At 54.1% G+C, this 22,901-nt stretch overlaps 5 protein-coding genes across 5 annotated transcripts; 3 read left to right on the plus strand and 2 right to left on the minus strand.

Moving 5' to 3' along the window:
• Positions 1-1,125: 1,125 nt before the first annotated feature.
• CkaCkLH20_11705 (endonuclease/Exonuclease/phosphatase) lies at positions 1,126-2,016 on the minus strand (the record flags this gene model as incomplete). Its single annotated transcript, XM_038894419.1, has 1 exon — positions 1,126-2,016. One exon carries the CDS (start codon positions 2,014-2,016, stop codon positions 1,126-1,128), a length of 891 nt encoding a protein of 296 aa, XP_038740267.1.
• Positions 2,017-4,045: 2,029 nt separating this feature from the next.
• Positions 4,046-4,756, plus strand: CkaCkLH20_11706 (uncharacterized protein; the record flags this gene model as incomplete). The annotated part of the gene is made up of 1 exon (XM_038894420.1): positions 4,046-4,756. One exon carries the CDS (start codon positions 4,046-4,048, stop codon positions 4,754-4,756), a length of 711 nt encoding a protein of 236 aa, XP_038740268.1.
• A 1,838-nt stretch (positions 4,757-6,594) lies between these two features.
• On the plus strand, positions 6,595-12,172 carry CkaCkLH20_11707 (glucan 4-alpha-glucosidase; the record flags this gene model as incomplete). Its single annotated transcript, XM_038894421.1, has 2 exons — positions 6,595-9,696; positions 9,740-12,172. The coding sequence occupies 2 exons, from the start codon at positions 6,595-6,597 to the stop codon at positions 12,170-12,172; spliced, it is 5,535 nt and encodes a 1,844-aa protein (XP_038740269.1).
• A 718-nt stretch (positions 12,173-12,890) lies between these two features.
• CkaCkLH20_11708 (uncharacterized protein) lies at positions 12,891-14,204 on the plus strand (the record flags this gene model as incomplete). Its single annotated transcript, XM_038894422.1, has 2 exons — positions 12,891-13,205; positions 13,539-14,204. The coding sequence occupies 2 exons, from the start codon at positions 12,891-12,893 to the stop codon at positions 14,202-14,204; spliced, it is 981 nt and encodes a 326-aa protein (XP_038740270.1).
• A 4,277-nt stretch (positions 14,205-18,481) lies between these two features.
• CkaCkLH20_11709 (permease) lies at positions 18,482-21,981 on the minus strand (the record flags this gene model as incomplete). Its single annotated transcript, XM_038894423.1, has 10 exons — positions 18,482-19,405; positions 19,450-19,463; positions 19,871-20,121; positions 20,165-20,770; positions 20,814-20,923; positions 20,971-21,328; positions 21,373-21,466; positions 21,511-21,607; positions 21,655-21,744; positions 21,796-21,981. 10 exons carry the CDS (start codon positions 21,979-21,981, stop codon positions 18,482-18,484), a joined length of 2,730 nt encoding a protein of 909 aa, XP_038740271.1.
• Positions 21,982-22,901: the final 920 nt, after the last annotated feature.

Below are 22,901 nucleotides of genomic sequence, written 5' to 3' on the forward strand. Positions count from 1 at the left end.
AATAGATCTGCATTTGCCGTTGCAGTGCTGTGCTCTCAGACATTGCCACGGCCGTTGCCGTCTTATTGGCCGCCGAGTCTCGGCAACGTCCCAGACGGCCGCCCTCCGAGTGCATCCCGTCTGGTTGGCGAGGTCTAAATCGGGCTTCGGTATACCCGCCACCCGCCAATGTCTCTTTGTTGTGCTGTTGGGAAAGACACCGAGGGCAAATCCAGAGGCTGCAGTATCAGGACAAACAGAGACCTGATGAAACATGCACTTTTCGTTAACCTGATGGTTCGTGTGTTGCGGCCACCTCATTCGCGTTGTACGCAACTGCGCATTCCTGCTGCATGCCATGCTTCTCAGCAGCGGCACCGGCGCTGCTCGTCTCTAGCGCAAGGACATGCCGAAATGGGGACGATTGAGGCCCTCCCGGAGCCTCTCGTTGCTCCCTCTACTGAGTCCTAGTGGTCGTTGATGGTGGAGCATTGTCGCAGCAGCATGAACGAGGCAGGGGTGAATCCGGAGAATCTTTGTCCATCGACCTCGGTTTACCACTGTTGAGACCGCTGTCGATATTGGCATCGACGTATGCCTCAGATCCAAGATCTGATGCACGCCATGGCTGCACTCTGGCACTCGCAAACCCCAAGACTTTTCGAGCAATTTGCCCGAGGACAGTGTCGACCGTTGTCGAGATGCACAGAGCCGGAAATATAAAAAAAAAAAAAAAAAACGTCTATCTAGATGTTTGAGGCGGACGGATCGACGGAGCATCGTTTGGTTGTGGAGCGCAAGGCCGACCACCACCTCGGAACCACACCGCCTTTTCGCTTGAGGCATGATCCCTCGACGCCACTGTCAAAAACATTCCAATGCGCCACAAGTAACGTAGTCTGCCAAACGGTGCCGTCGACTCGACTTGAGACGAACAGACTCCGGTGCGGCACCCTTCGGGGAGGCGCCTTTGTCAGTTTGAAGTGTTGTTATCATTGTCCGCTGTCTTAACGGCAGTCTTATTTGACACTGTCCAACATGCTAGTCATGCAGGAGTCTCGGAGAATCGGACGGTCTAGATCTGCCTCATCTGTGCTACCCAGATTGCGTGGCGTTGTACTCGGGCCACGTTCTCTTCGGAGTCGATCAAGAGCTGGCTGTCCGTAAGACAGGAATTTCCACGTCGGCAACGACAGGTCTGTGATCGGAGAGGAAGACGTCATCGTCAAACTTGTTTGATAACACACCAAAGGTCCTGATGGTGGCTGGGCTCGGGTCTTGTACAAACAAAAAGTCGATTCTCGTTGGCTTTTCGTTCGGTTCATCAAACGAGGTGTAGGTGATCTCATTTCCGTAGCGTTTCTCCTTTGGTACCGTCGTGAACACGTCGACCATGCCCGAGTCCGGTGCGACCATCGTCTTGTAGGCGTTGTCTTCTGGCGTACTGTTGAAGTCGCCGGCAAGGAGGACTGTAGTGGGCGGCTTGCCATTGGCGCCGTTGCTCCAGTCTCGGGCAATCTTGAGCAACAGTTTGGCGCTTTCTTCGCGTGCCCTGACGCCGATGTGGTCAAAGTGGGTACTCATGACAACAACTCTGGCTTCCGTCTGCTTGTCGACGAATTCGCCGACGGTGACAATGCGGTTCAGGACAGCATCCCATCCCCTAGATGGTTTCTCTGGCGTCTTGCTCAACCACAGCGTCTCGCTTCGTTCACACTGCCACCGGTTGACTTGGTAGAATACGGGAGAAAACTCGCCGGCTCGCTTGCCGTCGTCACGACCAAGTCCGATGTGCGCCCAATTCGGGCCGAGCCATGATTGGATCTCCTCAAGCTGGGAGTAAAGAACTTCTTGTAGGCAAATGAAGGCCGACTCGTGGCCAGTCGTGATGAAGTCCAATTGGTTGATAAGCTTAGGGCCTCGGTCCTTCCACAGTTTCTCTTTAGGCGTAGGGTTCTTTGTGGCGTAGCGAACGTTTTGGCTGACCATACGGATCAGCATACTGGAGGCGGTTGTGGAGGGAAGCTGAACGAGCATATTGGTGCGAGTGACTGGGAAATTCTTCAAGATTTTCGACTGTGCGTGATATTGAAGAGTATAGATATGAGAGATGTCGTCGGATTAAGTTGATGTCGTTAAAAGAACCTTGGACGTTGGAACAAAGCTGAAGCTTGAGATGGAAAGCAAGCAGGCATTCTCCTTCCCCAGGCGGACCGTTGGGTGGGTCACGTGGCGGATCTTGGAACGTGGGGGAAAACGCTGCGGCGAGTGGCCCAAGCTCCCGCATTTTTTCGTCCGTCCGGGGCGGCTACTTTTCCCGTCTCCACCCTGTACAATGGACGGGAATTCAGCTGAGCCACCCATCCATTCTTCATCCATCCAATCCGTTTCATATCCGATGTTTGTCATTTCTCTCTACCTTCCGAACAATTCTCTTGTCCTTGGCAGCTGGACGATTTCCCGCTGATGCCGCCGCATCCTCGCCTCGCGACTTGCCATCTCCATATCAATACGTGGCCGTTGCGTGCCAATGACGACGCGAATACGATTCCCTCCTTCGCCAGCCCAAGAGCTAGGCTAGGTATGGCGGTGCCCTCTTACGTGGGACGTAAGCAGGGTTATCATCTCACCAGCGACTGATTACTCACTACCCCAGAGCAACCAAGCAAAACTAGTGTCACCCGATGCTTAGGCATGTTTGCTGCCGGCACGGAGACTCCACTGACCGGTCACGTTCGATCACGGCCCGCGTCCGAAGTTCCACCACGGGTCGTGATTCATGCCGCATGGGATGGCAGCGGTTCCATTTCGACTGCGAGTTCGTCCGGCCTCTGTCAAATCCAAGTCATGACGCAATCTGTACACAAAGTCGGCAACAGCTGACTTGGGGAAGTCGAGACAAACTCAAGCTGAGTTCGTGTCAACGAGTAGCTGTTTTTCCGTCCGTCCCTCACGCTGTTCGTCCTGTTGCTGGCTATGGCGAAAACAGCAGCAGTCTTACTGCATCCATCTCGCAGTGGTTCATGCAACCCTGGCGATCCTGTTGAGGCTCAGGATGGTGACTCCCCGAATGGCATACGAGAATGAGGCAGCTCCTCACCGAGATTGCTGCCTTCGCATACTCAGTGAGGCCGCGCGACCTGACTCAAATGCGCCACCCAGAGGCGTCATGCAAGGTACGCCAGTCGCTCCAACAAACGTTGGAGGGCGATCAAAACTTGTTCTCCTCGCAGACTAGCGATATCTGTCTTGCACATTCCTTGCTGCATTTTCCGACCTCGAGAAGACGGCGCAGATAGCGCCAGCAACCGGCTGCTTCGGTTGGCTGTGGTGGGAAGAAATAGTCATCTGCCCGGCTCTGCCTCCAACAAAAATGCGTAGTGGTTGCCTATCTGTCTCAGCTTATTCCATTAAGCCGCGGTAGTCGCGCACCTGACGGCACCCTCACGGGCCAACGCGAAGTTGCCAGAATGCCGGATTTCTTACAATCCCCAACATGAAATGCGATAGAATACGGGTCCGGCTGGGATCAGCTTACCACCACTTCTGGACGGGCATCTCCTTTTCTGGCACTGCACTGCTCTTTAGGTCGGCGATGGCGGTTACAGAGTCACGCTCTCATAGGCCTCTTCCACGTGGGGGCTGGCGGTGGCTGGCTGCCCCGCGATTTCGAGACCTCAGCGCCGGACCATGGACACTGGTGACCACCTTCTTTCAGCCATACAAGGCAACCCTGGGCTGGCCGACATGACTGAACAGAATCACCAGCCAAGCTGGGATCCTGGTCGGTGTGGGAGGCCTAGGTGTGGTAGCTAGGCAGGTCGAGAAATGTTCGCCTCGTCGAGGCTGTGATGCGGGCTATATAAGTATGAGCAGTCACCTCGTTTTATTGTCCGTCACGTTCCACCGCCTTACACTGCGCTACCTTACCTGATTTGTAAGGGCACTACTTTCGTTGCTTTCATTTGGTACAACATTTGAGCCGGCCAGGCCGGCGAGGGCTTTCAGTGATTGCTGGGACGCCTATATATCGACACATTGCAAATTGAAAATCACAAACGGCACTATGCCTCATTCACCAACTCGGAGGGACTCGTGGCCACCCACCCAGGTGCGCCTGATGCCGACGACTCCCAAAGATTACCCTTCTCTCGACGACATCGACGAAGATCCTCTGACGTACTTCCTCACGCCGGCGCCGGACTTGGAGGAAGACGACGTGGACATGATGGACTTTGACGCCGGAATCGAAGGCAACAGCCCCCGCGAGATCGTCCGCAGTGTCAGCCCGTCCACCCTCGACGGTCTGAACAAGGCAAAGGGCCGCAAGTCGCCCCCGGTACCCGATCTCTCGGATCTGGCTACGCCGGAGGAGGACGACGAAGAAGACTACATCCGATTCGCCCCGCAAGGCTTCACCGTCCCGTTCAGCCTGCGGGACTTCGCCATCGACGGCGTCAAGTCCAATCGGTCCAAGACGCACCCGGACGCGCTATTGTCGCCGTCGTCGCCAACTCGGGGCCGGGCCCCGGTACGTCCCGGCGGGCGGGGCCGTCAGCGCAGCGTATCCTTCCGCCACCGGCAGCACCACGTCTGGCGCGAACCCAGCCCGGACGTGTGGTCCATCGAGGAGGAGACGGAGGAGGAGCTTCTGAGCGAGATTGGCAGCAGCATCGGGGCTGTCAGCGACATGGAGGAGGACGGAAACATGGGCAAAGACGTAGAGGCTGCAAAGCCAAAGAAGAAGGTCCGGTTCCTGTTGCCCGCCGAAGAGTGAGCGGCAGACGGACACAGCATTACACGGCGTCAAGGGTTTTGTCTTGATTTCTTGCATTGGGTGGTTGCATTTTCCTTGGGTACACGTCCTCGGGCAGGGCTAAGGCTGGTATCGCATGGATGGGAGTTTGTACAATACCCGTCATTCATGGATGGTAATTTGGATTTGGACACACACATCTTAGGTGCATAATTGACACGCCGCCGGCGATAAACCCTGATTTGCAGAGAATGCCTAGTGAAGTGCGGATAGTGTGTAGTGTGCTGCGAGTGATGAGGCGGACTGTCTGTGAGGGGGTTCGTAGAAGGTGCTAGAGACGGTCGTGGTCTCGCCGACGCCTCGGCGATCTCGATCGCACCCACGCGATGCAGCCTCAGCCGGGTCAAGGACTCGGAGGGGGCCCGCCACGTGCAAGGGGTTGCGTGGACTCGTGATGCGACGTTGATATCGCACTGCGGCGTCCGAGACAATGTTTGGATCCGAAGGCTCAGAAACCGGATGAGATACTGGTAGAGGAGATTTGGTGCATGAGAATCGTTCAAGCGTCTTTTAGACGGGGATATCGACCGTGTTTCTGGTGTATATCGGCCGTGTTATCGTAAACACACTCTCGTTGTCCACGGCACCTGGGGTCGACAGGGTATCCGTACGGTGATATCAAACACGACTGGGATGGCCGCTGTTACAATGACAACGACGGCGACTGAGGGAGGTCCGGATGAGACAGGCATAAGAATGAGCCCTCTGCAAACCCATTGTTGCTGCGTTGCTGTGCTGCCGTCTTCTTCGTCTCGGCCCCGGATGATGGATCAACGGTGAGGAATGTCTGCGGATCCGTCCAGACATGAAATCAAATGAAACCGAGATCCGATCTGTAGACAAAAGGCCGCACTGGTGGAAGCCGAGATTGACGAAGCTTAGGAGGGAAATGATGGTCGATGCGCGGGCTGTCAGTGCAGAGACGGAACGGACGCCAAAACAATGACAGGCCAAGCGAAGGGATCCTTGTAATGATCCCCCTCCCTCCGTCCCGAAGCTTTTTTTTCTCTCTTGATTTCGCGGTTGACACTGGACCGTTTACGGAATGGTGCCAACTGTTGGAAACCGGCTTTCCCTGGCGGCCACTGTCGAGGCCTGGACCACCAGCCACAACGGCGCCGCTTGATTGGCTCTCTGGGGACATGTCCGTGCATCGGGTCACTGATAGCGCCTTATCACAAGGGTGAGGTGAGGTCTGGTTCCAGGGCAAGGCTCAGGCTCTCAGCGCTGACTGCCCCACCTCAGGCGGTTTGTTTATGTCTAAGCTCCGGCGTCAACATCCACTGGTTACTCCGGCAGTGCCAGCTCAACGACGGGGTCCATTGGGCTCGGCCTGCTCCCAGGTCGTCGTCAGAATTCGAACCTCATCGATAATTCTGTCTGACTCTGCATATTCGTACCACTCACTCACTACCTTACCTTACCAGTCAGTTTGTCCTCAAGCTGCCATCTCATGCACTCTGCCCACCCATAGTGAGCTGCCTCTGAGAGCCGACTGGCTGTTGTTGATCGTCTGCGGCCTACACTCCGGCCTTTTCTTTTCATCTTTCCAACTCAACTCGACTCACCGTCAGTCATTACTTTGACATTGTTCCATCTTCTCGGATACACTACTTTAATTTCGGACTTCTAGCGACTTTCGACTTTATTTCAACTTCTACTCCCCAACCACAGTGTCTAGCCCTGCGGCAGCATGCAGCCCACCTAAGCCTGTCATTCCCAAATCATCTAGAGAGGGGACGCACTTGTACGACGCTCCAATCCTCCCACTATGAAGCTGTTCTGACAGACCTCAGATCATGACTCCCAAACCCCCCGACGATCAAGAAACGGCCGACGCCGCCGCCGCCGCGACCACGAGCAAGCCCTCAACCCCCAAGAACGAAAACAATGCGCCGGCGACTCCCAAGAAGGCTGCGGTCGCCCCGGCCCCGACCACCCCGAAAAGTGCGCCTGCTCGGCCTCGCGCCCAAACGATGAAGAAACCCGTCGAACCTCCTACACTCCTCGCAGACTTCCTAAGGGGCCGACCGTCACCACAACGACTCGCCGCCGACCGCAAACGTAGAATGAGCTTGGACGCAGTCAAGGCCGAGATGAGGGCAGAGATGCGACAAGCGGCCGTCGCAAAGGTTCAACAACCCGGCGGCGTCAGGGATAGGGTGAACAAATGGCAAAAGGCGAACGCCGCCGCCATGGCTGCCGGCGACCCAATGTCCACACCTAGTGAACCTACAGAGATTGCCTTCACCGGTGACACGGAAAGCGTCACCGAGGAGGATCGCGTACGAATCAAGATGCGAGAAAAGAAACGGCCGACACCCAAGGTCGAGGTACACAACGATGCGCCCGAAGAGAAAGAGGAGTCTGTCGAGGACCTCCCCAACGGGGCCAAGGCGGCTCCCAAAAAGCGTGTTGTTAGCGATGACCATTGGATGGCCAAGAAGAACAAGAAAGTGCCACCACGGGCAAACTCGCCAAAGAAAGAAGCAAGCCCAAGCCCCTTGCCCAAGAACTTCGTCCAGAAGACACCAATACAGGCGCCCATGGCCAGGAAGATCCAGGATTGGGCTATGAAGGTCGAAATCCCAGACCCGCCATCGCCAAGGCATAGCGCATCGAAGTCGACGGGTTCTTTGGTGGACGGCAGCAAAATCCAGGCTATGCTTAAGGAGCTTCAAGAAAAGCAAGAAAAGCAGTCGGCCTCAAAGAAGCCCAAGGCCAGTGACGATGGCATTCGGGTCACACCCCTACGAAAGAAGCTGGACGATGACGGTATCCGAATTAGGCCAGTCAAGACGCCATCTGAAGGATCGGGAGCTCAGACACCAAAAGCCGCCAAATCTAGAGACCACAGTCGTGGTGCGAGCTCAAGAAAAGACTCTGAGCACATCGTGGTGGTCGAAGAGGACGAATCTGATCGGATTGAGGTGATTGAAGATTCCGACAGTCACTTACAAACACCAACGCGAAAACCCTCGAGAGCACGAAAGGTTAGCCACAAGAAGAAGCCGCCGCCGCCCGCATCTGAAGGACAGTCATGGGTCAGTGGCTCAGACTCGACAGAGAAGCCAGGGCCGGAGAATTCAGATCTTGCGCCTACTTCAGTCACAAGCGCCCCTGGGGCGAAACCGCTAGACGAAATTCCCTTTGGGTTTTCCGCCTTTAGCGAGCTCGATCTTCCCCTCGAAAGGGGCAAAACAAGGAGAAAGACTGCACAACGCAACAACAGTTTCAAGGCTGCCGACGTGCTCAAGAAGGTCGTCAACGAAGGCAAGAAGATTCTGCATGATGCAGTTGAGCCACCAAAACAACCTGCGGCGAACCAGCCTCCTAGCATCGAGAAATGGCTGAACGGGACTGTCGACCCGTTCGTTGAAGAGCAAAAGGGGTCGAAGGAAGCAAAGGAAGAGCCTAAGCGAAAGGTGTCGGAGAAGAAGCTTGGAGAACGATCAGACAGTCGCAAACGCTCAGTTGAGTCGAAAAGAAAGTCGTCTCTGCCAACTAGGACAGAGCTATCTGAGGCGACCGATCTTACACAAACCACGCAAACAACAGATACGACTCAGACCACCGACACGACGCGAACCACCCAGACCACAGACTCTACGCAGACTTACACTGATCTCTCGACTGATTTGTCAACCGACCTCTCGACAGATCTATCGACGGATCTATCAACAGACCTCACCGCGTCGACGGAGAACGACGAGAATGTGGCTCCCAGAGGATCTAATGAGAAACCCAAAGAGAAGCCGAAAACACCTACTCCTGCTGGATTGCGGAGGAGGGCTGCCACGAGAGGGGCAATTTCACCTGTCAAGTCGGTCAAAAAGCCATTCCGAGAGATTTTGAAGGAAGCCTTTAGAGGGGAGTCGAGCGGCCACCAGACACCCCCGTCCAAATACATCAGCGAAGAGGAAAGGCGCCAAGCAGAGTACGATGACTACGAAGAAGAAGAAGAGTTTCGGCGGAACGAGCGCCGTCGTTCCTCTGGTTCTAGCCGGTCCTACAGCGACCACACATATTCAGATGAGTCCTCCATAAGGGACGACAGGTCACCAACCCCACGACGGAAGCCACCCACGAATGGCGTGCATGAATTATCGACCATTCTTGGATCCGCTGAAACCCAGAGCGTCTACGAGTCTGACATAACTTCGCAAGTTTCAGAGACTACCGTCACTCAGACAACGGCCTACTCGAGAGATACAGAAGTCCCGCGGCGGCGAAGTACCAAGTCCGGGGGCCTAAAGAGGAGACTCACCAAGCATTCCGATCTTGTATCGGTCTTGTCTCTGCCTGATGACAGCCAAGTTCCCGGCAGCTTCAGGAGCGTCAGGTCACGACCGAGCGTGAGAAAGGCTGCCAATCACCACACTACGGTGACCAACAATGACTTGTTGAAGGAGTTCATCGACGACGAAAACCTATATCAGAGGGAGCTCAAGACGTTGGTGGATGGTGTGATTCCCGTCCTTTTGTCGTCTGTCCTTCATGAGAATTCATCAAGCGCTGTGGACTTGTTCGGTCCTGAATCACCCGGACGCAAGGCAAATAACATGTCGAAATCCGTCGTAAACATGGGAGTCGCCCTGGAAAAGCTCAAAGCGTCCCATAAAAGAGCTTCACATACCGATATCAACCGACTGATCTCCTGGCTGCATACTGCGTCTCCTATCTACGACAGCTACTTGGACGCATGGCGACTCGGATTCCAAGATCTCATAGTCAATCTGGCTCCCGCTGCTGATCGCCTCGATGACGAGGATTCCCTCATCAATGCCCTTCCGCGAAACGCCGAAGGCGACGTCGTCAACGAAGACGGAGAGAGGGTCGACGTTGCGCACCTGCTCAAGAGGCCACTTCTTCGCGTCCGAACTCTTGCGAAGTTTACAAAGGTAAGATCAACATTGTATCCACGAACTAGACTAACAAGAGTAGGGTCTGCACGCGGCTTTCGGTTCCTACGACACTCTTGCCTTGGTGGGCGACTACGACGCATTACAGGAAAAGTGCAAGCGCAGGCACAAGGAAGAATCCGCTCGCCTTGCCGACGAAGATGCCATCAACACGGACACGACTAGGATGCGTGACCTGAGAACTCTCGCGCCCATGCCCTCGATTAAGATCGACCCTAAGAGACAAGTCAGCGCCAAGGATCTCTTTTCACTCAGTCTGGCGCACTCAAACGGCCAACGACTGGAATGCCAGGTTGAACTTGTTCATCGCGATCTGCCCGGCGCCAACAATGACAAGGGAGACCTTTTAATCCGCGAGACTGGCAGCGGTCGCCGTACATGGCTCCTTTTCCCTCCCATGCCCATGATGGCCATTTCTGGGCGACGGGGCGACGCCAGATTTGAACTTGTTCTCATGGTTCAAGGCTCCCACAACGGCAGGCATTGGTATGAACTGCTCAATCTTGTCACGGACAACGAAGACCAAGTGGTAGACTGGCTTGACATTGTTGGAACTACCCCAGTTCCCCCGAAAGAGCGGCTCCCAGCTCTTGAAGAGGTTCCCGAGTCCCCGACGTTGATGGATGTGCCTGTTGGCGGCAAGCTCTACGACCGTGACACAGCATCTCCCGAACCCGCCACGCCGAGGCGAGGAACTCCTACCCGTCACCTCGACCGAAACGCCCACTCGCGAAGCCCATCTCTTGAGCGGACGCCCACCCAGGATTCGTACGAGGATCAGAGGCAAAGGGCCGCTCCCAACAGCACACCGTTCCGCGACGACGGAGCGCCTCCTCCTCCTATTCACCGGTCACTCAGCCCGAAGTTACCACAACTGCAACCTCCTGTAGATCTTCAAAGCCCCCGCGTGAAGAGGCGGGGCTCGTCTCCTTTAAAGCACGAGTATCTTCCATCTGAAGAATCATCCGACACCGCTGGTTCCTTCACCGAAACCTCTGAAAGCGAGACAGAATCAGACTGGGAGTCGTCCGAAGACGAATTCGAAGATGATATCCCGGAGACGGAGGTTGGCTTCAGCATTAGAGATCCAGAACCCGAGCCGTACCGGGAGATCCGAAGAGAGCCTGAGCCGAGGCCCCACCGCGAACCAGAGCCCGAACCTGAACCGTATCACGAACCGGAGTCAGAGAGCGAAACTGAGTTGGAGCCTCTTCCAGAACCCCGAACATTTAACGAAAACTTTGGCCAAGAGTCGGTTGTCTCGTCCGTGTGCAGCCTTACGCCCTCCAACTCAGCCTCCCAAGCTGGTCTCCACGGTCGCAAGACTTCCGAAAGCTACACCAAGTACATTGCCTCCATTTCGTACTGGAACGAGAAGAAGGGACAGTGGAAGGACATCTCCGCCGAACCATGCTCCATTCAAGTCACCGCTGGCGTCATCGAAGCCTATTCCCTGGTCATCAGCCCTGGAGGAGATCCCGACTTCGCTCTCCTCTCCCTCGAACTTACTCCTCTCGTACTCCTTCGTCAATCCACCGTCGTCGATCTCGAAATCCGCTCCGCCGTCAAAGACAACTGCAAGAACAAGAGCATTGGCGGTGGCAACTTCCGCTTCCGTTGCCCGTCAAGTACGGAATGCTACAACCTGTACATGGCTGTTCACCACGCTCGCCTCAACAATCAGAAATTCATTCAACTCGAAAATGAAGCCCGGTACAAGTCTTTTGGTGAGAGACCATCCGAAGAATCCGAAGACACCAGCAGTCGCCGCCGCAGCTGGTTCGGACGCAAGAACAGCTACCGCGCGTCGACGCGTGCGCCGTCGCAGTCCCAAGACGGCAGCACTCCCTCATCCAGCCCTTCGGCTACCAGCTTCCTCAAGCGTCTCACTGGCGCTGGTACCTTCAACATCGCCAGGTCCTCCATTGATAAGCAGCGTCCCTTCTCCGTCGGCAGCCTTTACGCATCCGACTCTTCCTCCTACGGCTATCCCCGCTCGCCTTCCATCAGCATCTACTCCAACTCTGTCCACAGCCCCCCGTCATCAGACAACATCAAGATCCGCCTGCACCTGCTGGTCACGTCGACCAAGTGGGAAGACTATGGCAACTGCATCCTCCAAATCCGCCGCCCGCCGCCGGGCTGGCATCAAGAACTCCGCGCCAACCACGGCCTCGAGAAGCGCGTCACCGTCACGACGATGCCCAAGAAGGACAAACCCCGTATCGTCCTCGACGCCGTCCTCGGCAGCGGTTGCTTTACCCCCATGGGAAGCAGAGGTATCGTGTGCGGCATCTGGGAGGAGCTCCGCGACGAGCGTGGCGAGATCGGCGTTGCCCCCAAGACTGGAGGTGCCTCCGGCTCCGTCAAGAAGTGGTGTTTCCAGTGTTCTAGCGTCGCAGAAGCGTCGTGGGTGCTGAGGCTGGTTCACCAGGAGGTCGAGCTGAGGGATTAAGGCGACCTCTTCTTCTTCTCTTTCTGTTGTTTTTATACCCTTTTTCCCTATGTTGTGATTCCCCCCGAGCTGCGGCTCGATTTGTGCATGCCGGGCTGCGGCCTGGCTTTTTTGGGTGGCATAGCGTTTTTGGTGTTGGGGAGGCGGGAGACATACACATATATACAGGGACCAATGATACCGAAGTCTATTTATGTTAGATAGTGTATAGAAATTATGATTCATCTCGGTTCGTCTTACGATCTTTTTGCGGCGATGGCGTCGTCTACTGCTTTGGTTGTCCTGATTGGTTCTGTGGCGCTGATGTGGTTCTCATAATTGAAGTTTACTTCTAAGTTTTCGGACCGTCTTGGATGAAGGGGTGACAAGATGCCATTTGCTCATAATTTTCCTATCCTCGTTTCGTCTCTGCTGTTGAGTCACTCGTCCATGAAAGCAGGTGTATGCGAACATGCATCGTTAGAGTTAGTCATGTGGCTGTCAATCTTCACACGGAAGGATGCGTATGTGAAGTCTCAACTTGCACGTACCTGTAATAAGGAAGCATGTGGTATTTCAACTGTTTTGATGACTCCCGCTCGACATTATAATCAACCTTGCTGGTGAGAACCTTTTTGGCCGTCTTAGTGTTTGCGAGTGTATAAATTCTCACGTTCACGCTGGTAAGTCAATATCTCATCCGCATATGCGTTCTCGTCTGACCTCTTTTTCAAGAAACATGTCCTCCAAAAGAGAACACTCCCTGTCCCCGGAAGCTGAGAAGAAGCGCGCGAGGGTAGCATCCCCGACATGCGGACGACCCGAGGGCTCAGCTGTCCCGGCGGCCGGTGACGGAATTGGCAAAACCCCCCAGCGCGAAACTCAGGCTGTGGTCGAACGCCTATCAGATGACAGGTATTCCTTCCGAGGAGATTGGGAAAAAGTGGTGGACGCAATTTCCGCCATCGAAGAGCTTCGATGCAGCGACTACATCTGCATCGGAACGGTGCGGATAACGCACAAATTGGACTACTTGACGGAGCTGCTGACGTCGGTGAGTGGAAACGATGCCAAAAGCTCCTCTCACGCCCCAAAGGGGCTTTCCCGTCTTCGAAGCTTGTCGAGGACCGACGACGATGGCCAAAGCCATTGCCGTAGCAGACCGCGCAACCCACTGGATTCTACGACAAGCACCAGGAAGTCACTCTCTGCGGGTGAATACCACGGATGGAGTACGGAAGCACCAAGCACTCTCGGCAATCTGGTCAGTACAGCCTCTCGAAACTCATATTCCTCCGATCAAAGGAGCCGTGGCAGTCGAGGAAGGCCCAACCACGCTTCGCCGAGTCGATATGAACCAGCTCCCCATAATCTTCTCAAGAGACAGCCGAATCCCAAAACGCATAAGCTCCTCAAGTTTAACGAGTACCTGACAGAAGACTACGACAACGCGTCGGTGATCTGCGGCAACTGCGGCTTCATCGGCCACACTCTGATCGACTGCATCTGGCCAGACAAGGATGGGTCAATATACGGGTGCCCCATGTGCAACACGAAGCTGCACTGCATGGACGAATGCCGGCTCCACAAGTCACTAACAGACAGGCAGCTCTGTTACATTCTCGTCTTCCGCAGGGCGAACAAGCCCGCCATCAGAACGACCCGGGCCTGGGTCGACCACGTCAGGACGGCGGCGCACCGGGACTACAGGGACCTTCTCGAAGCCGGGTTCCCGTGGTCGTGGAAGTTCGGGCGGCGCGTCCAGAGGCCGGAAAACGTCCACCGTCGTCCCTGGGACGCGTACGACTACGCGCGCAACTCGGAGCTTCAGCACACGCTCCCGCGGGACCCCGCGACGCGCGATCTGGAGACTGTGCTGCGGAGCCCTGCGCTGGCAAATGAGCGTCACAAGTCTGCTGCCAGCACCGAGCGCCACAGAGCCGGTGACAGCTATGTTGGGCGCGGGATCCGTAAGAACGCAAAGGACAGATCGGTTGAACGGGTGCCTGCGGACGAGAAGGAAATCACCTGGGAGAGCATATTTTCGGAATGATTGAGGGGCCCTTGAGGATGTCATGAAATTAGTTTGCAGGCCAAAAACATTATTCTTCAGTTACTTTTGTAATAATTTATAGATTTTTAAGACCTTCTTCCATGTGGTCATCATCGCCTAATGACGGTATTCACAACGCTCTAACACCGCGTGGCGAATCTCTTTGGGTGAATTAAGCTAAGTGAAAGATGAGTTTTTCCCAAGTTAATTGAGCGGCTTGATTGCCGGCTGATAGGACGCAAACCAGGAGACCTCTATTATTCCAGGGTGAGAGAACGATACGGTAGGTATACTTCATTAAAGATGCATTCTTCGCTCGGTTCTCAAGCTTCACGATACTCGGACTGTTTCATGCTAGGAACTCTTAAGTACCTGGCGGTCTTTCTGCTCAATCTTATTTCCACAGACGACGATAACCTACAACGTCAATAATTAAGTGTTTCGCCTTCAATCATTTCAGATGAGCTCCTGCCTCCAACTCGCCTGGTTGGCCTCAAACTTCTCTATTTTCCGATACTTCTTACTTCTATTGCAATACTTTCAATACAAAAAGGCATAAAAACCCCGAGGAAATAGCAAAAGCTCAGACTTGAACTTACGAGGCTCAAATCTTACGAATAGTTGAGAAGAGTAGTCCTCTTGTCGACGAGTTTTTTTCATACCAGTTGTATTTAACCGCTCGGCTACTGCGGCACACCTGTAACTCAAATAATGGAACAGAAGAATCCAGCGACCTATCTTGCTGAGAAGACCAGGGAGGCCGCCCTGGTTGTGCCTTCCCTTGTATGCTTACCATTCTGAACACCCGCTCCAAGGTAGGTAGGTAGGTAGGTACCTACCTAAGAAGTCTCGAACGCGCAGATAAGCGAGTTTCTAATCTTTTTCCAGTTTCACTCATGTAACTGAATTCATTCATTGGGAAGAATGGAAGGAAAAGTTCATCTCACTTGATTCATGCAAGTCGTGTAGGCTTCAACCCAAGGATCCATTAATACTTCACTCGAGCTGCTGAGCATCTCAGGTGAAGAACATGATAACAGGCCAGCCCACTACAAAAGCCAAATTAAGTTACGTAGTCTTACTACTTTTACAAGAGCTCAGCTTCTCAATATTCTGTCTGTCCTGTCCGTAATGTACTGATTCTTTCACAGCTCGGTGCCACCGAGGTGATCGAGTCACATTGAATGTCAAAGAAGAAGTTGGGATGGCGCAAATCTCCAGGCACCTTCCTACCTACATACGTGCCTGACATAACGTGGATAGGCGAAGCAAATCTTCTCGGTAAAAGAACTTGACCGGTCTCTTTCTGTTTCTCAAACCGCACCACGCTCGACAATGAGAAAATCTCTTCATACAACCTTCATAACCCACACAGCGCATGCTTTTTCTTCCGAGACGCGATATCTGACCCAATATCGAATTTCTCCAGCTATCAACTGATGTGCTGGCAGAAATACAAGCAACCACATACACCCCGGGCCGTTCAAGACACGTCATTACTTTCCCCGTCCCGTGCAGCAGACTATCACCATGCCACCGTCGGAAGTCACGACGCGGAACTCAAGCTCGCTGATCGACATCCGTTTCCATTTTACTTGCTACGCACAAGACGCCCTTCTTGGAAGTTGGCCAGGTGTCGAAAAGCCGGGATGGGAGGCCGACCGCTCATCTGGGCTGGACTGCCTTACAGTCCTCATCCGGCATATCAACAGCTTTCTTGAGCCCCAACGCAAAGGACCTTTTCATCCGGAAAGATTAGACGAAGAAGAGTTCGAGATCATGCGCCATGTCTGGAGAGATTTTGTTGAGGGCAAAGAGAAAGATCACGCCAAGGCGAAGTATCCAATCCTGAAAGCTTTCCTTCCGAGCCTGCGCGTCTGGTCCTTCGAAGACTGGTCCTTCAAAAACTTGGCCAATCATCAATCCATGGCTGCCACAGTCTGGAGTCGTCGTGAACACCGACTGTTCCAACATCGAATTGACCCAGCTTCAGAACCAGCCGTACAGAAGCAGTTGTCGACAACTATGGCAGCGAATAGTTGCATCGAAATCAGACGCCCCATTACTTCATGTCCTTTCAGCCTCAGTGAAGAGGTTGAGAAGAAGTTGGCCAATATGGAAATGTCTGATTCCAGCCATCTTCCCTCGAGTCAACGACCTGACTTCATCCGACTTCATTACATCCCAGGCGACACTGATCAAGACGCCTGGGACAACTTGAAGACTCTGGAACCGGTCTACAAGAGGACGGGGGGGGCACACCAACAGCTTTCTGACTTACAGATATGCATTGATAGCTGCTGTTCGCTTCCGTAACGAAGGCGAAAGCTGTTACGACCGTATCCGTCTTTTCAATCCTCAAGGAATAGCCATGCATCCCGGGTCGACTGCTCCTTACGCCAATCCCGACTGGAAGATCGGGGCTCCCGGATTTGAATAGTTCCTTCTCTACGCAAAAGCAAGCTACCCAGTAGCTAAACAGGAAGAGCCCGAACTTTTCATCGCTCACGATTACTTCTGTACTAAGAGCGAGTGTGACTGGCAGTCGTCTTGCTCGCATTTCCAGAAGTACCTGAGAAGAATTCGTCAGATGCGTGTTGCATCCATCAAAATGTAAGATTACTTCCCCATTTTCCAGTGCCTAATCTGAGCATCAATTTAGGGAAAGCGCAATCGAAACACCGAAAGACGATCTCGAGAATGATGATCAAGTTGAGAGCTCCATCGGCAACCTCAGCTCAAGCACCTTCAAAGATACAGTACCGTCAGCATTTCGAGGACTTCTGAAGCAATCTCCAGACCCGTTGAGACGCCCGATGGTACCATACTTCTATTGCACGAGAGATGAGGAAAATTCGCATGTAATTTGCGGAAGCTGCTCAGCTCAAGGTCACGCTCTCATTGATTGCATCTGGCCAGGCCCCTTCGGCGACATCTACGGGTGCCCACTGTGCAATACAACTCGTCATAAGTTCGATGACTGCGATTTTGTTGGAACATTGACGTCTTGGGAGATTTTTTATATACTTGTCTTTCGCCGGGCAAACAAGCCACCGATTATGACAAAAACTCCCTGGGCTATCTACGCGGATTTGTGGGAAGGCGAGGAGCAGACAATCGGCTATCCTTGGACGAAGGAATTCTCGAAACGAGTTTGGAAGGACGCATACACTGATAAAGACAAACAATTCTGGCTCACGTACGACTACTCTCAGGATTCCAAGCTCCAGGGAGAGTTACCGGTGGACCCAATGACCAGGGACAGCCAAACCTTCCTCAACAACTACGATGTTCTGTACGAAGAGAGGTGGAATTACAAAGAAAAGAAAAAGCTCCACCAATGAGATGAAGGACAAAAGGTTTCACTCACACATTTCCCGGTCCTATGGTTAGCAGAAGTTACTAAAGGTTGGACTGCGTTTGAGCCTTTAGGTTGAGGATGGAATATGCGAAATTCGTAGCGCAGTAGAGAATTTATGTTCTACTCTCAAAGCGTTGTCAGTCATAATTCAATTGAAACTACATCATAATGGCATAAAAATTGGAGCAAGTGCGCGGTCAACGGACGAAGTTCTCAATGATTAAATGCAGTCAATATGTCTATCAAGTCTTTTCTGGCGCGGCAACTCAACTAGCCTCGTCACGTCATCCCTCTCCACCGACCTTACCACCTTCTGATCGCCCAACTTATGTATCAAGGTCAGAGTAATTTGCCGTCATCCGTTCCTGTCGTCGCCTTCATGTATTCTCAAGCTCGCTTCGATTCTCAAGGCAAGCACCGTCGACAACTCCTCCCCGCCAGCAGAAAGCTTCAATGGATCAGATCCTGTTGGCGTCATACTCGAAGAGGCCGTCAAAGTTCCATAACATCTTGTACAGAATGATGCGTTCGGCGTGCGGTCCAGGACCATCCTGCAGAGTTCGAGCAGCTTCATTTGGAGGACTTGAAGAACATGTGCTCCCTTCTCTTGACGGACTCTTGGATAGAAAACAATTAGCGAGTATGTAAAACATAGCGGGAAAGGTATGAGAGCAACGATGAGGACAGTAACGACGAGGGCGGCGATAGTGATGACAGCGACGGTAAGCATAAAAGCAACGACAACGCCGCGGAATGATAACAAGATTGACGATGGGGGCAGACCAAAAATGTCACGAAGAACCAAACCATGATGACACAGACATGGATCGGGAGGGAGGCAAGTCTATGGCCACTTGAAGATCGTGGCACGGATCCATATTCGTAAGGCTCAGGTTATCATATCCCTTGGTATCATTCAACCCATCATCTCCTCATCCTCCTCACCACCCCCACCGCCCATCTTGCGCCGAATCCTCACGGCATCCTCGTCCCGCTTCCTCCGCTCGAGGCCCTCCTTGATCCAAGCATCGTACGCAGCATCGCCGCCCTCCACCTTCTGCGCGACGACGCCCTTGAGCACCTCGCCCGCGAAGCCGACAAAGTTGTGTCTGCGCAGGGCGTTCTCGAAGCGCCAGTTACGGCGTTTCTCGTTCTCGCGCTCGAGCGTCTCGGCGTCGCCGATCTCGCGGGCGGAGATGCGGGGGTCGCGCACCATGGCGAGAACGTTAAAGCGGATCTCGGAGCTGGCGTAGGTGAGGACGCGGTCCTGCAGGATCTGGGTGACCTTGGTCGGGAACTCGTCGGTGGTGCAGTCGCCGTGAGAGATGGGGGCCGGCTGCAGGCCGTCGAGCTCGTACAGTTTACCGTCGATGGGGGTGTACGCAATGAAGTGGAAGGCGTCCTCGGCCTCTCCCGTCTTCTGCGTCTCGTCGACGAAGGGGCTGCTCTTGGCGAAACTGTTGTGGACGTCGCGGATCAGCTCCGAGTTGCTGAGAGCCTCACCGCGGAACTCGGGAGGGAGCACCATGGTAAACTCGCGAAACTCGGACAGTTTGTCCCCAATCTCGACCTCATCCGTCTTGTTGAGAACGACGCTAAGGAGTGCTTGCGTGCCGCACGCATTTTGGATCGTCTGCTGGGCGAAGAAAAGGCGTTCGGCAGCGTCGCGGTCGTAGGATTCTTGTGGCCGTGCTGGCAGACCTTCGGAGGGGTAGCGGAACAGGAAGATTATGCCGTAGATGGGTTGCAGAGGGGCGAGCTCATCGGGGGAGAGCGTCAAGAGCTCCTCGAACTGGACGCCTTTGACGCCTAGGTTCTCGAGGAGGTAGGTGAAGACACCCTAGGCGGTTAGCTGGGTCGTCAGGTCGGACGCTGGTCACGTACTGCATCGGACTCGACTGGGGAGGTCAGTCAGTTGGTTCAAGTATCAGGTGAGTGTCCTTACTCGTATTCCATCCACTCATCTTGGCGATTGGTGAAGCTCGTGTTGGCTGGAAGTTGACAAACACTTCCAAGGCGCACAATTGACGTAAAGCTCTGGTGGGTCCCGTCCAGGCGGCATGTGGGGCGGACTAGGGTCAAAGATCTGCCGAAGCAGCTGGACTAGACGACCCCCCTGATGGCATGGATAGCAGGGCACGATTTTATCCTCAACATTTAAATTGCTATCTACAACTAATGTCATGACTATTATGCAGTAAAGACAACCCCACCTCTGAACAAATCAATCAGTGCACAGAGCGCGGTGTAACGGCGCGCTGTGGAATTGTGACCATTGCGACACCTTCCTTCTGGTCCGACGAACCCAAGCGTGAGCTAGGGCCGAAGGAGCTTTCATGATCAGGGTCATGCATGTTGAACGACCGCTTGCTATCAGCGTCTGCATGGCCGAAGCAAGCTTGAGCGCGGACGGCCCGGACGAACCAAGGTTGCTTTCCAGAACCCTTCCATGACCAGTACTCCTTCATGTCATACTCCCGAGGCTCCAGTCTGCCGCCGGAAAGCCAAACAGTCAGAGCAATCAGTCCGTTAAGGACGGTATAGACGAAGACGCCACTGATTCGTTAGCACAGAACGATCAAGACCGAGGAGAACTTACGCAATCAGACCATAGGCCACACTGTAAGAGAACGGGATGAATGTCATTACGACAAAAGAGGGTAGGACGTCGCCGATATAACGCCAGTTGATTTGAGTGATTTGGCGAATCATCATGCAGCCGACCAATACAAGTGTACAGCCGGTTGCCCAAGGAGGAATAGAGGCGAACACGGGGGCGAAAAAGATGGAGATGAGAAAGCATAGTCCGGTAGTCATCGCTGTCAGACCGGTGCGACCGCCCTCCGCGATACCAGCGCCGCTTTCGATGAAGGCAGTAACGGGGGAGCAGCCGAACAGGGAGCCGATAGAGATGCATGCAGCGTCGCAGCAGTAAGCGATAGTAGACCGCGGGAAGTCGCCATCCTTGGGGTCGACAACACCGCAGAAGCGGACCATGGAGTAGAGAGTGGCCGTGGCATCGATGATGTCAACGTAGAGAAAGGTGAAGAGAGCGAGGGCGAACTGCGAGCCGTTCTTGGCAATGTCCCAGTCAAGAGCGTTGAGAGTCTTCTGGATGGGATGGAACGAGACCACGTTCTTGAAAAAGTTGAACCGCGCCTCACCCTCCGGGGTGTAGGGGAAATACGTAATGGAGGTATTGCGACTGAGGGGTCAGCGAGGTTTGGACTTTGAGGCGAGAGACTTACGGCCACGAGAGGATAGAAACGAGAGAGATGCCAATGATGAGGGCATACTTGACACGGAAGGACATGAGGTACGCAGTCACGACACCGCCGGCAAATATCGCAGTCCACATCTGCGATTGTCAGCGAGACCCGATCATTGAGACGAACAGATGCTTACCTTCGGACTAGACATCAGACCGCCCGTACACATCTGGGTGTCGGGATCAATCATTTCGATGGGGCATCCGGCGATGGCGAGGGGGGTTGCCTTCCAGCCTCCAGTAATGGCGCCAATGCCGGTCGAGTACGAGAGACCAATCTCCGTGAGGAAGAAGCCGATACCAACTCCAGTGGCTGTCTTGATGGTGGCCGGGATGAGCTTCACGAGCCACTGTCGCATTCCGGTGAGGGCCAGGAAGATGAAGATGAGACCCTCGACAAAGACGGCCGTCAGAGCGACTCGGTACGGGATGTTGCCGGAGCCGTTGGGGCCGACGACTTGGAAAGCGAAGTAGGCGTTGAGGCCCATACCAGGACTGTGTTTGTTAGCCAGGCTCTGCATGCATGCAGGGGCACTTACGCCAAGGCGACGGGTAAGTTGGTGAAGAAGCCAAATACGAAGCTGGCGAGGCCCGCGATGGCAGCAGTTGCGGTGATGAGATCGAGTCGGACAGCTGGAGGCATTAGTCGAATCCTGAGAATAGGTTGGAGCACTTACCCTCCTTGCAAGCCTTGTAACTGGCGATCTGGTCGCATTCCATCTTGTTGTCCAAGTTGCATTCGCAATTACCGCCGGTCTGCGAGAGAATAATGGCCTGAAGAGTCAGCAATGGCCTGCCGCATGGAAAGCAGCACCACGTACATTAACGGCGATAATGTAGGCCATGGTCGCGAAAGTGGTGGCTCCAGCGCGAATCTCGCGCAGGAACGAGGAGTCAGGAATCTCCTTAGGCTGCCGGGGTCAGTATGGGCATGTCGAGCGAGGGAGATGAGGACAACGTACATGACCGCTCCCCTCCAGGCGAAAAATGCGTCCAAAGGTAGACGACGATATCGTCCTGTCGAAACGATGGACTGCCTTCCACATGGCTCGAAACTTGGTACGGACGCGGCCACGACTGTTGGAGGACCTGACGGACGGGTCGACTTCCAGGCGCTCCATGTTGGAGTGTGTCGACATGCTGCTCATGGTGGAAGAAGGAGAGTCGGTGGGCTTGCAGCCGGAGCGACTCGTTGAGGAAGAGAAGAGGAGGTGGTGACACAGGTCTCTGTACAGAACAAGGTTGAGATGTCTCGAATCTGTACGAGGGTAAAAGAAAGAAGAGGCAGCAGTCGCAATCCAAGTGGAAAAGAGTGGTTGGCTGCGATTCCCGCCTCTTGGAGATCGATCTGCTGGTCAGGCCAGGCCAGGTCAGGTCAGGTCAAGTAGAGGCAGGCTGCTGCGGGTGTTGACTCTCTGGGCAGCTGCACCGTTGAAAAGAAAAAAAAAGGAGCGTTGATGGAGTGAGCGGGAAGGGGCGAAAAGTGGCAAGAGAAGATATATCCTTGCTTCGTTTATTGGCGATCCCCTGGGCAATGAGCAATGAGCAACAAGGCCGGTGAAAGAAGGTGTGTTAGTCTTTCTTTTCCCATGCAGCGCCAATGCCGCGTGGAGGTGGAGACAGGGCGGGAGAGAGGCACAGAGGCAGGAGCTGTGAGGTGGTCCAGGCCGACGCTACCTTACGCAGCTGTCCACCTACCTTTTGGCAGGCACCTCCCGTCACTCTCTTCCAATGGCAACTTTCCTCAGGATGATTCCATTAGCTTATTTACCCTAGCCGTCATTGACTCGGGAAAGACGGTAGGGAGAGTTTGGGAGCCAACCTAAGCTGGTTGCCGTCAAAGGAAGGCGACATTGCCGGGGCCACTTCCAACGCCACTGCCAAAACGGGTTTGCATATCTACCTTCTATGGAACGAAGAAGGCAGGAGCGGCGACAACACCATCACAAACTACCTTACGTAGGAAAGGTCGACTCGAATCCCATGACTGATTATTGTTGTCCTAACCATTCCACAGACTACAACTCCAACGAACGCCACGACCTTAGAATCTCCCTCTCGTACGAGA

Source organism: Colletotrichum karsti (assembly GCF_011947395.1).
Source record: "Colletotrichum karsti strain CkLH20 chromosome Unknown Scaffold50, whole genome shotgun sequence".
Taxonomy (NCBI): Eukaryota; Fungi; Ascomycota; class Sordariomycetes; order Glomerellales; family Glomerellaceae; genus Colletotrichum; species Colletotrichum karsti.